The following is a 13849-nucleotide window of genomic DNA, read 5'->3' as shown; positions in this document are numbered from 1 at the left end:
GCACTGCATAGAGGAGAATTTATAGCAGCAAATACATATATTAGACAAGAAGAAAGATCTAAGATCAATAGTCTAAGTTTCCACCTCAGGAAACTAGAAAAAGAAGAGCAAATTAAATCCAAAATAAGCAGAAGGAAAGAAATATTAAGAATTAGAGCAGAAATCAATGACACTGAAAACAGGAAATCAAGAGAGAAAAAAATCAATGAGGGCTTCCCTGGTGGCAGAGTGGTTGAGAGTCTGCCTGCAAATGCAGGGGACACGGGTTCGAGCCCTGGTCTGGGAAGATCCCACATGCCGCGGAGCAAATGGGCCCGTGAGCCACAACTACTGAGCCTGTGCGTCTGGAGCCTGTGCTCCGCAACAAGAGAGGCCGCGATAGTGAGAGGCCCACGCACCGCGATGACGAGTGGCCCCCGCTTGCCGCAACTAGAGAAAGGCCTCGCACAGAAACGAAGATCCAACACAGCCATAAATAAATAAATAAATAATCAATCAATCAATCAATGAAACCAAAGCTGGTTCTCTGAAAAGATCAATAAGTTCAATAAGCCTCTAGTCAGGCCAACTATGAAAAAAAAGAAAGGACACAAACAACTAATATCAGAAATGAAAAAGTAAGCTGAAACACATCATTGTAAATAGTAGTGATGTCCACTTTTTCATTTCTGGCAACTCTTTAAAATTAATTTTTATTGGAGAAGAGTTGATTTAAAATGATTTCCTGGATACACCAGGAAACTCAGACACCAGCATCTCCACCACTTGTGGGGGCAGTGGGGTGGTGGGGGGAGTGTTTGTCTACAGAGAAGCTCCCTGGAGAATGCAACAAACAGTACCATAAAATTTACAGTAAAATAGGAACAGAGGCAGCCAGTTGATTTTGCACAGGTATATGCAAGCACTTCAAACCATCCACTCTTCTCGAACCCTGGCATGCCAACTGTCCATCACAGCACCTTTAAAAACACAGGCACAAACACCACGAGTGTTTGCCCATAGGGCTGTGTGGTTCTGGATTTTATGAGAAAGCCATCTTTAATATACAGGGTTATAAAACGTTGCCAGGTTATAGACTTACAGATTTCCTTTTTATACAAGTTCAAATGCTGCAACCATGACAAATCAGTGTCATTAGGGCATCCTCATGTCTCCACAATCATCTCATCAAAATTGCACCACATCAAAGGAGTTTCCCCATCAACCATCAGCTATGACATGTGGTGCTTTTTAGGATACAGATGCATTGTTTACGAACAGCTAATGGGTGAAACCACAGACCAACACATAGGATTTCAGGATAAACAAGAAAAATCACATGATCATATCACCAGATGCAGAAAACATATCAGACAAAATCCAACGTCCGTCACTAATAAAAACTCTCAGTAAACTAGGAATAGAGAGGAAGTTCCTCAACTTCATATCTACAAAACCCCCACAGCTGGACTTCCCTTGTGGCGCAGTGGTTAAGAATCCGCCTACCAATGCAGGGGACACGGGTTCAAGCCCTGGTCCGGGAAGATCTCACATGCCGTGGAGCAACTAAGCCCATGCACCACAACTACTGAGCCTGCGCTCTAGAGCCTGTGAGCCACAACTACTGAGCCCTCACGCCACAACTACTGAAGCCCACGTGCCTAGAGCCCATGATCCACAAGAAGCCACTTCAATGAGAAGCATGCACACTGCAACGAAGAGTAGCCCCCATTCGCCACAACTAGAGAAAGCCCGATCACAGCAACGAAGACCCAATGCAGCCCAAAAAAAAAAAAAAAAAAAAAAAAAAAACCAACCCCACAGCTAACAACATACTTAATGATATGAAACTCAAAGCTTTCCCAGTAAGGTCAGGTAAAAGACAAGGATGTCCCTTCTCGGCACTTCTTTCCAGCATTGTACTAGAAGTTCTAGCTAATGCAATCTGAAAAGAAAAGGCATACAGATTGGGAAAAAAGAAAGAAAACTTCATTTACAGGTTATATGATCACCTAAGTAAAAAATCCAAAAGAACTGACAAATCTCCAGGAACTAAAAAGCCATTATAGCAAGGTTGCAGGATACAAGGCTAATATACAAAAGTCAATCTCTTCCCTATATACCAGCAGTGAATGGGTGGAATTTGAAATTAAAAACACAATACCACTTAAATTAGCACCCCCAAAAGTGAAACACTTAGGTATAAATCAAACAAAATATGTACAAGATCTAAATGAAAAAAACTACAAAACTGATGAATGGAAGCAAAGAAGAACTAGATAAATGGAGAAATATTCCATATTCATGGATAGAAAGACTCAATATTGTCAAGGTATCAGTTCTTCCCAACTTGATCTATAGATTCAACACAATTTCAATCAAAATCCCAGCAAGTTATTTTGTGGATATCAACAAACTGATCCTAAAATTGATATGGAGAGACAAAAGACCCAGAAGAGCTTACACAATATTGAAGAAGAACAAAGTTAGAAGACTGACACTACTCGACTTCAAGATTTACTATAAAGCTATAGTAATCAAAACAGTGTGGTACTGGTCAATGGAACAGAACAGAGAGCCGAGAAACAGACCCTTATAAATACAGTCAACAATCTTTGATAAAACAGCAAAGAAAATACAATGAAGTAAAGACAGTCTTTCAACAAATGGTGCTGGAACAACTGGACATTCACATGCGAAAAAATGAATCTAGACCCTACATTCTTGACAAAAATTCAAAATAATCATAAATCTAAATGTAAAACAAACCTATAAAACTACTAGAAGATTACATAGGAGAGAACCTAGATGACCTTGCATATGGCAATGACTTTTTTCTTATCACTTCATTCCTTCTTCATGCTCTTTTATGTAGAAAGTTTCTAATCTATGTTATTTTCCTTCTCTCTAAATAACCTTTGAACCATTTTTGCAAGGCAGGTTTACTGGCAAATTTTCTCAATTTTCATATGTCTAAGAAAGTATTTCTCCTTCAGTTATGAGGGATAATTTCACAAGGTACAGAATTCTAGATTGGTGAGATTGTTTTGGAGGGTTTTTTTGGCAACGCTTTAAAGATTTCATTCCACTTTCTTCTTGCTTGCATGGCTTCTGAGAAGTCAGATGTCATTTTTACATTTGTTCTTCTAGAAGTGAGGGGTTCTTTTTTGTTTTGTGTTGTTTTACTTCTAGATTCTTTTGGATTTTTTTTTATCTTTGTGATTTTCTGTACTTTGAAAATGATATGCCTAGGTGTAATTTTTTTGGTATTTATCCTGCTTGGTGTTCTGAGCTTCCTAACTCTGTGGTTTGGTGTCTGCCATTAACCTGGGGGAAATTCTCAGCCACTTTTTCAAATATTTTTTGTTTTTTTCTCTCTCTTCTCCTTCTGGTATTCCCATTACACATCTGCTACACCTTTTGCAGTTGTCCCAATGTCCTTGGATATTTTGTTCTGTTTTATATCAATCTTTGTTCTTATTGCTTTTCACTTTTTGAGGTTTCTATTGAGATATCCTCAAGCTCAGAGATTCTTTCCTCAGCCATGTCTAGTCTACTAATAAGACCATCAAAGGGATTCTTCATTTCTGTTACAGTGTTTTTGACCTCTAGCATTTCTTTTTGGCTCCTTCTCTCTGCTTCCATTACCCATCTGTTCTTCAATGCTATCTACTTTATCAGAATCCTGAGCATCTTAATCATTGTTTTAAATTCCTGGTCTGATAATTCCAACATTCCTGGCATGTCTGGATCTGATGTTTGCTCTGTCTCCTCAAATTATGTTTTTTTGCCTTTTGGTGTGCCTTGTAATTTCTTCTTATTAGACAGGATGTATGTGGTAAAATGAACTGCTGTAAAAAGACCTTTAGTAAAAGGTGGTGGTAAAGTGTGGGCATTAAGGGAGTGTTCTACAGTCCTATCATTAGGTCCCAGTCTTTAGTGAGTCTATGTCTCTGGGCTGTGAACGTCACAAGTGTTTCAACGTTTTTTCCTCCCCTTGCCACTTAGGTGGGACAGGATGGCTAGTGGGCTAGAGTTAAGGCATTTCCTTTCCCCCAGGTCAGTCAGACTGATATAATCTAGCAAGTTAGGTCCTGGTTAAGTAGTTTCTCCTGAGGATGAAACCTTGTTAAGAAGAACAGAGTGCTCTAGCATATTCCAAAATGGTTCCTTTTCCCCTCTCTCTGCCAGAAACGGGAGGGGATTTTTCTCTGGTATTTACTGTGAGAACCTGGTAGAGCTCCTAGAGGTGAATCTCACAAACTTGTGAGGATCCCACTATGACTGGGTCCCCTGGAGTTTTTAATTCTCAGATTTGTCCACACTGAGCCTCCAGCAACTCACCAATTACAGTTCAGATTTTCCTACCCAGCTGGTTCTCACACTGGTTTCTGCTCAGAAGTCTCTGCTCCAGCAAGCTGTGACTCCCTGTATTCTCCTGTCTCTCCAAATCTTGCAGGAAGTGATTTGCCCTGTGTCCTCCTCTCTTACAGATCCAAGAAGAGTTGGTGACTTTTTCAGTCTGTTCAGCTTATTATATTACTGATTTTTAGGATGGAGTAGTGACTTCCAAGGTCCATTACAGGCAGAACAGGAAACGAGAAGTCTGGCAATGACTTTCAGATACAAAACCAAAGGTACAATCCATGAAAGAAATAATTGATAAGCTGGACTCCATTAAAATTAAAATCTTCTGCTCTGTGAAAGATACTATCAAGGAAATAAGAAGGCAAGTCATAGACTGGGAGAAAATATTTGCAAGAAATATCTAATAAAGAACTGTCACCTAAAACATACAAAGAACTCTTAATGGACCAAAGGTCTTAACAGATACCTCACCAAAGACAACATACAGATGGCAAATAAGCATATGAAAAGATGCTCCACATCATAAGTCATGAGGGAAATGCAAATTAAAACAAGAGATACCACTACACATCTATTAGAATGACCAAACCCTGGAAACTGACAACAACAAATGCTGTCAGGATTTGACAGGATGCGGAGCAATAGGAACTCTCAATTCATCACTGGTGGGGATGAAAAGTGGTACAGTCACTTTCGAAGACAATTTGGTGGTTTCTTATAAAACTAAACATTCTTACCATGTGATCTAGCAATTGCACTCCTTGGTATTTATCCAAAGAGTTGGTAAATTACATGTACACAAGAACCTGCACACAGATGTTTATAGCAGCTTTTTCATAACTGCCCAAATATGGAAACAATCAAGATGTCTTTCAGAAGGTGAATGGATAAACAAACTTGGTACAAGCGGAGAGTGGAATATTATTCAGTGCTAAAAAGAAGTTAGCTATCAAGCCTTGAAAAGGCATGGAAGAACCTTAAACACATACTACTAAGTGAAAGAAGCCAATCTGAAGTCTACATACTGTATTATTCCAACTACTGATATTCTGGAAAAGGCAAAACAATGGAAATGGTAAAAAGATCAGAGGTTGCCAAGGGTTGAGGGAGGAGGGAGAGAAACAGGCAGGGCACAGAAGATTTTTAGGGAAGTGGAAATACTCTATGATATTGTAATGAAGGATATGTCATTTTATATTTGTCCAAACCATAGAATGCACAACACCAACAGTGAACCCTAAGATCAACTATGGACTTCGGGTGATTAGGATATCTATGTAGGTTAATTAATCATAACAAATATACCATTCTGGTGGTTGATAATGGAGGAAGACTATGCATGTGTGGGGAAAGGGGTTATATGGGAACTCTCTGTACCTTCCTCTAAATTTTGCTGTGTACTTAAAACTGCTCTTAAAAGTCTTTTTAAAAAAAGTAAAACTGTCTTTATCCACAGATGGCATTGACCATTTGTATAGAAAATCCTATAGATTCTACCCAAAAGCTATTAAAAAATTAGTGAGTTTATTAGCAAGGCTGCATGATCCAAGGTCAGTATACAAAAATCAATTGTATTGGGCTTCCCTGGTGGCGCAGTGGTTGAGAATCTGCCTGCCAATGCAGGGGACACGGGTTCGAGCCCTGATCTGGGAAGATCCCACATGCCGCGGAGCAACTGGGCCCGTGAGCCACAACTACTGAGCCTGAGCGTCTGGAGCCTCTGCTCCGCAACAAGAGAGGCCGCGATAGTGACAGGCCCGCGCACCGCGATGAAGAGTGGCCCCCACTCGCCGCAACTGGAGAAAGCCCTCACACAGAAACGAAGACCCAACAGCCAAAAATAAACATAATAAATAAATAATAAAAAAAAAAGTCAATTGTATTTTTATATACTAGCCACAATCAGAAGTAGAAATTTATAAATGTCAATAAGAGAACAAAAAATATGAACTACTTAGGGATAAATCTGATAAAAGATGTATAAGACATACAGTGAAAACTACAAAGCACTGCTGAGAACAATGAAAGAACTAAATAAATGGAGAGATATACCATATTCATGGATCAGAAGACTCAATATTGTTAAGATGTCAATTCTCTGGGGGTTTCCCTGGTGGCGCAGTGGTTGAGAATCTGCCTGCCAATGCAGGGGACACAGGTTCGAGCCCTGGTCTGGGAGGATCCCACATGCCGCAGAGCAACTAGGCCCGTGAGCCACAATTACTGAGCCTGCGCGTCTGGAGCCTGTGCTCCGCAACAAGAGAGGCCGCGATAGTGAGAGGCCCACGCACCGCGATGAAGAGTGGCCCCCACTTGCCACAACTAGAGAAAGCCCTCGCACAGAAAGAAAGACCCAACACAGCCATAAATAAATAAATAAATTAAATAAACCCCAAAAAAAGTTAAAAAAAAAAAAAGTCAATTCTCCCCAAATTAAAGATGCAATGTAATCCCAATCAAAAGCCCACGAGGCTTTTTTGTAGAAATTGAAAGCAGATTCTGAAATTCATATGGAAATGCAAAAGATCTAGAATAGCCAGTCACATTTTGAAAAAGAACAAAGTTGGAAGACTTATACTACCTAACTTAAAGACTTGTGGCAAAGGTACAATAATGGAGACAGTGTGGCACTGATGTAAAGATAAACAAATGGACAAACAGAACAGAATGGAAAGTCCAGAAATAGGCCCACACCATATACGGTCAATTGATTTCCGACAACAGTAAAGTAATTAAGTAGAGAAAGGATACTCTTTTTCTTTCAAATGGTGCTGGAACAAAATAGATATGCAAATGAAAAAAAAGAAATGCATTTCTATTTATATCTTGCTATATTAAAAAAAATCAATTCAAAGTAGACCATAGACCTATTGTAAAACCTAAAACTATAAAATTCCTAAAAAAGGCAGTAAATCTTTGTGGCTTTAGATAGTCAAAGATTTCTAATTGGACTTCATTAAAATTAAGAACCTCTGCTCTTTAAAGGACATTAAGAAAACCAAAAATATAAGCCACAGATGGGGAGAAAACATTTCTAAAACATAAATTCTGACAAACATATAAAAGGATATGTTTTTTAAAATTCTTAAAACTCAATAATAAAAGACGAACAACCCAATTAAAAATAGGTAAACAATTTGAACACATACTTCCATCGAAGAAGACACGCTGATGACAAATAAGCACATGCCAAGATTCAGTCATTGGGGAAATACATATTAAAACCACGATGAAATGCAACTACACACCTACTTGAATGTCTCAAATTAAAGACTTTCTATAACACTCTTTGGTGAAGATCTGAAGCAATTAGGACACAAATTCTTCTGATGGCGATGTAAAATTGTACAACCACTTTTGAAATGAGTCTGGCAGTTTCTTTCAAAGTTAAACATAATGGGGATATATGTATATGTATAGCTGATTCACTTTGTTATAAAGCAGAAACTAACACACCATTGTAAAGCAATTATATTCCAATAAAGATATTTTAAAAAAAGTTAAACATACGCCTCAGTCATTCCACCGGTATTTACCTAAGGAAAATGAAAATGTATGTCCATACAAAGACTTGCACGTGAATGTTCATATCAGTTTTATTTGTATAATACAAAATACGCATCAACAGATGAATGGATATGCAGAACGTGGTCAATTTATGCAAGGGAATACTATTCTGTAATGTAAGAGAATGAAATACTAATCCATGGAACAACGTGGATGAACCTTAAAATAGTTACACTGAGATAAAGAGGCCAGACCCCACCTCCCCGCAACAAAAGAGCACATACTGTATGATTCCATTTATACAGAAAAATAAAAAACTAATTTGTAGCAACAGAAAGCAGATCAGCAGCTATCTGGGGATGTGGGAGGGACAACAGTAAGATTTACAAAGAGACATGAAGAAAACTGTCGGGAGTAATGATTATGTTTATTATTTGGATTGTACTGATGGTTTCACAGGTGTATACACCTATCAAAGCTTACTAAACCATACACTTTACATACGTGCTATTTACGATGTCAACCACACCTCCATAAAGCTGTTTTTAAAAAAGTAGAATAACATCTGTAACACTGACATGAAAAAATGTCTCACACATATTAAATTTTTTAAAAAGCTGTGCAATTATCTGTATCATGATCTCATTTACGTAAAATATGTGTGCTTATACTGAATATACAGTATATATGCATGTATGTATGTATAGAAAAAAAAGCCTGAAGAAATATATTGTTAACCTGTTTACAGTTTGAGATCAGAGAAACAATATATATAGCTTTTCATTTTATATATCCCTATATTGTTTGAACTTTGTATAACAATTATGCGTTACTTCTGAAATTAACAAAGAGAAGAAATTAGCAGTTTTAAAAGCCACTGGACAAGATGAACTTGAAGGTAAAAGCCAAAATCACTTCTTTGTACAGCAGAAACTAACAACATTGTAAAGCAACTATATTCCAATAAAAAAGAATAAAATAAAAAGTAAAAAATAAAACAAATTGACTTATGTATGAAGAAAATGGAGTCTTTTCTTTGGAGAATGATCCCCAATCATGGAGAACAGGGAGGGGGCACATGCCTCAGAGTCACCTGGACTGATCAGACTCAGAACTGCTCTGTCCCTCTCCCAGGAGAGAATCCCTACTTCCATGAGCTACCTGGATGGACAACAGCGTTTGTCTAATCCTCAGGTATCTTGAGGCACAAAAGCGCCAAGAGCTCTCAAAGACCAACAGCTTTACCTCCGATTTTCAGTGGGTATAAGGAATATCCAAAGCTATGATAAAAAAATCTGACAATGTTTCTGAGCCCACGCTCTTGGGGTATTTAGTACCTTGGATAATTTGCTGCTGCTGTTCCCGGATTTCATCAAAACCCAAGCCTCTGGTCTCCTCCGGCTCCTCGAAGAGCCAAGGGTTGGGTACTCCTCGCTTGGCCCCTCCAGTCATCAGGCTGGACCTGAGAACAAGATTAAAGGCGTTACATAACTCGAAAAATACAGCTCTGCTGCAAATCACTCCCATGAGTGCAGCGGGGGCTAGCCTCGCCTGCTTTGAAAATTCAATTCAACTGCAATTTACTGCATGCTTAGTTTATGCCAGCAACTGTGTTCAGTGCTGGAAGAGATACGCAGATGAATAAGGCCCAAGCCTGGTCCCCAGGAGAATTACAGCCTGTGAAGGAGACTGTGGCAGCGTGTAATACTCTTACTAATCCTCCATGAGACATCTGAGTCAATAATCATAAATGAAGGTCTTAACTTTCAAAACACAAGGGCAAATGGAACTGGCCTTTCTATTAGGACAAAGTCTGTCTCACAGGTGGCACCAAAGGCACAAATATTATTTCTCAAGAAGATATAATGTTGCCACTACAGGTTATAGCATTAAAAATGACCACTGACTTTCTTGTTAGAGGGTATTTGGCTGCTCAGATAGAAACACATGCAGGGTTTCAAAACCAATTCTATGAATATAGCGTAGCATTTATGACACAAATTCTCAATTATCCATCTTAATCTTGACTCCCTCTCATAACCCACACGCTCCTTCTGCACCAGACATATTAGGCTCCTTGCTGGCCAAGGAACACAGAACGCACATTTCTGGCCTCAGTCCCACGTTTACAGGATCCTTCTCAACCCAGGTATCTCCTGTCTCCACCTGCCCACATTCTGTCCAAACTGTGAGGACCATCTTGTGGATGAAACCATATCCGACCACTTCTATCCAGAAGGGAACAGCCACTCACTTTATAGTATGACTCATAGGATTCTTTTTAAAATGATGGTAATGGGGGACTTCCCTGGTGGCACAGTGGTTAAGAATCCGCCTGCCAATGCAGGGGACACGGATTCGAGCCCTGGTCTGGGAAGATCCCACATGCCATGGAGCACCTAAGCCCATGTGCCACAACTACTGAGCCTGTGCTCTAGAGCCTGCCAGCCACAACTACTGAAGCCCACGCGCCTAGAGCCCGTGCTCCGCAACAAGAGAAGTCACTGCAATGAGAAGCCCGTGCACCGCAAAGAAGAGTAGCCCCTAGCTCGCCGCAACTATAGAAAGCCCGTGAGCAGCAACGAAGACCCAACGCAGCCAAATATTAAAAAAAAAAAAAAAAAATGGACCATGCTCACCAGCTCTACTTCTTGACCCTCAGGGTTCACTCTTCAGCCCCTGGGATCCAACTTCTACCCCATCACTCTGCTGAGACTTTTCTCAACCATAACCTCCTTACTGCCATAAACCTCATCCCAGTTCTCACTTCACCCATCCTCCAGGCCTCACTGGCCACTGCTGACCTTCTTCCAGTATCCAGGAAACCCCTCCTCCCTCGGCTCCTTCCACGCCCCTCTCTCCCACGGGCAGGTCCTTCTCTGTAACTTGCAGGTACCTCTTCTTCCATCTGCCCTTTAAATAGCAGTGTGCCTCAGGGATTCTATTTAGATCTTCTCTTCTTGCTATACTGTCTCTCCCTGGGCAATTTTACCTGTGGTTTACAGGCTGTAAGGACCGATGCTAGCAGTGCTTAGACCATTTTTATGCCCCAATACGAATGAAACAGGCCATATTCTCTTGAGTCATCATGGTGGTGGATTCTTACCTGGGGCTCCCGCCCTGGCAGGGCACTATCAGAAATCTGAGGGTGGGGGAGGAATGGCATACAAATAGTTAAAAAGAAACCCCACATATCACAATCCAGGCGAGGCAGGTCCTCCCACCCCTCATCCTGATTGAAAAAATCACTGACCTTCAAATTTCTCTACCCACACCATCTCCCTACAGGCTCTTCTATCTGCATTTATGGATTTTCCTTTAGGACTCTCCAGGTGGGAACTCCACTCCAAATTCAACACACCCAAAATCAAATTCACTACTTTCACCTCATAAGCGGTTTCTTCTCCTATCCTTTCTAGCGGCATCACTGTATTCCCAAGTCATCCAACACCCCCCTCCTCACCCCCACCCCCCGGCCACGTCTCATCAATTCCCAAGACCACCCTTCGGAGCTGGTTCTCAAGTCCACGCCCCAAGTCCATCCCCGCTGGTGCTGCCTCAGCTCAGACCTCATCATCTCTCGCATAGAAGATGCTCATAGCCTCCAACCGCTCTCCTTGTTCCCAGTCACCCCGATTCCAATCACCTTACGCTCTGCTGCCAGAACGATCTTTCTAGAACACAGATCTCCCCTATTTTGAAACTGTCACGACTCCCTAAGAAGCTACAGGTCAAACTTAAGCTTTACAACATGGCCCCAGTGATCTCTGCAACGTCATCTCCCGACACCCCCTTCCATACCCTACTCTTCCTTCAGCCTTACAGACTCTCACCACGTCTCAGACAAAGGCACAAACTTTCACACTCTCATGTTTTTGTATGAGTCTGGAGGGTCCCCACCCCCACCCCCACCCCCACCCCTTTGTCCATCTGGCAAAATTCTATTCATCCCCTAAGGCTCAACTCAAATGTCACTTCTGCTGTTTAGTCTTTCCTGATTCCCGTCCCCACCCCCCCCTTCCCTTAAATCAATCACTCCTGGTGCTCTCATGGCACTTTGTGCAAAACCTCCAACGTGGCATTTATCAAGCAGGATTGTAGTTAGTTATTTACTCATCTGTCTCCCTTCCTAAATTATGAGCTCTGGAAGGGAAGAGGCCACATGACAGTCATGTTTATATCCCTAGGACCAGAAAGACAGTTCCTCTGAGTATGCTGGAGAAGCATTCAGTATGTGTTTATGAAACAGAACTAAGAAAACCACTGAGCTTTTTCAGCAAGAGAGACAAAAATGAGAGAGGGGTATTTGACATTTATCTTGAGATTAAAAAAAAAAAAGGCAAAGGAAAACTTAACTGCTACCTGCCTTCAAGAGTTTAGCAGCAAAGACTGACGTTGTTCAAGCAGATGGAGAGAATTTTAACTTGAACGGGAATTCTGTCACTAAAACACCTTGCAGCTCAAGCCCACTTTTGGAAGGACGATGAAGGAGTGTTTCTCCTTTGAAAAGTCAGCTAAAGAAAGGAAATGCTAAATACTATGCTTCTGAGGTTAGGGTAGACTTGAAGTGTTTTTAAAAATAAATCCATCATTTTTACCTATATTTTCAAGATGGAACTTATCTAATAAATGGAACTTATCAAATAAATGCCACATTACTAAACAGGTTAGCTATCTGTCTCAAAAAGATTTTACCAAAAAGTTTCATAGTCCCTTCTGACACTGTAAAAATATTTCATTTTTATCCCCCAAAGAAAGTGATACACATTATTAAATTATGACAATATGGGGGGGGGGTTGCAGTTAATCCATGTTTTTCTGCTGACAAATGTAGTTGCAACTTGTCAGAGTTCACAGGGAGGGTGTTCTTATCAACCGAATACAGAACTGAAAAAGCAGTGAATTCCAAGCAGCAGCTTTTCTTAGCATTTCCAAAAGATGTCAAAGTGACCATAAAATGTTTGTTTTGTCTGAAAAAACAGTGTTTGAGTATTCACAGGCCACAGAGAGGTCTGCAGTCAGGACTAGAGATGATATTTCTAGGGTGTCAGTGAGGTGAATCGAGTCTACAGAGCTTTGTAACTAGACTTGCCTGTAGGTGTGAAAATGCTACTATGGTCTGAAAGGGCGATTCCTTTCTCAAAGCTTTCTCAGCTAGTTTCTTTCCATGAATATAAAGATGCACAGAGGCTCAACTTTCAATCAGAAAATAGTTTCTTTGACATACATTCTTTAAAGGAAAAATCTGGGGCTTCCCTGGTGGCGCAGTGGTTGAGAATCTGCCTGCCAATGCAGGGGACACGGGTTCGAGCCCTGGTCTGGGGGGATCCCACATACCGCGGAGCAACTAGGTCCGTGAGCCACAATTGCTGAGCCTGCGCGTCTGGAGCCTGTGCTCCCAACAAGAGAGGCCGCGATAGTGAGAGGCCCGCGCACCGCGATGAAGAGTGGCCCCCCACTTGCCGCAATTAGAGAAAAGCCCTTGCACAGAAACGAAGACCCAACACAGCCAAAAATAAATAAATAAATTAAAAAAAAAAAAAAAAAAAGGAAAAATCTGGCCACAATATCCAGGCTGGCTTACACTGAGGAGAGGCCGCAGTCAGGGAGGTAGACCAGAAGGCTAGTGCCATTTAGGCAGAAGGGGATGGGGGGCTGGATGAGGGAAAGGACAAGATGGAATGGCAGGGAAGGGACAATTCACCCAGCAATTCAAAGGAAAGCCCCACAAAAGTGCTGGTGAGTAGAATGGATACAGAGGAGAAAGATTTCCAAACTGGGTGACTTGGAGAACTGACACAACTTAGGGAAATGTTTCATTTCCTTTTGGGATTTTCTCAAATTTCAACATAACTCCCGTAGTTAACCCCCAAAGTAAAACTACTGTCGAGATCATAAGCTATGGATTTGTGGCTACTTGTAGCCATATTTACTAGACAGCTAACTTCTTTAAGCCCAGTACTCTGTCCAATTCTGTTTTTGTATCCCATCCACC

At 40.9% G+C, this 13849-nt stretch overlaps 1 protein-coding gene across 3 annotated transcripts in view; it reads right to left on the bottom strand.

The window, feature by feature from the left end:
• Nucleotides 1–13849, bottom strand: part of STX8 (syntaxin 8) — a 262491-nt gene that overhangs the window by 201957 nt on the left and 46685 nt on the right. For all 3 annotated transcript variants that reach the window (XM_057536811.1, XM_057536812.1, XM_007166336.2), the window contains exon 5: nucleotides 9192–9316. In XM_057536811.1, coding sequence (XP_057392794.1) covers nucleotides 9192–9316 — 125 coding nt within the window. The remainder of the gene's footprint in view (nucleotides 1–9191; nucleotides 9317–13849) is intronic.

The sequence above is a fragment of the Balaenoptera acutorostrata genome, chromosome 20, assembly GCF_949987535.1.
Source record: "Balaenoptera acutorostrata chromosome 20, mBalAcu1.1, whole genome shotgun sequence".
Taxonomy (NCBI): domain Eukaryota; kingdom Metazoa; phylum Chordata; class Mammalia; order Artiodactyla; family Balaenopteridae; genus Balaenoptera; species Balaenoptera acutorostrata.
Note: the sequence above shows the minus strand (reverse complement) of the source record. Positions and strands in the feature narration are given on the sequence as shown.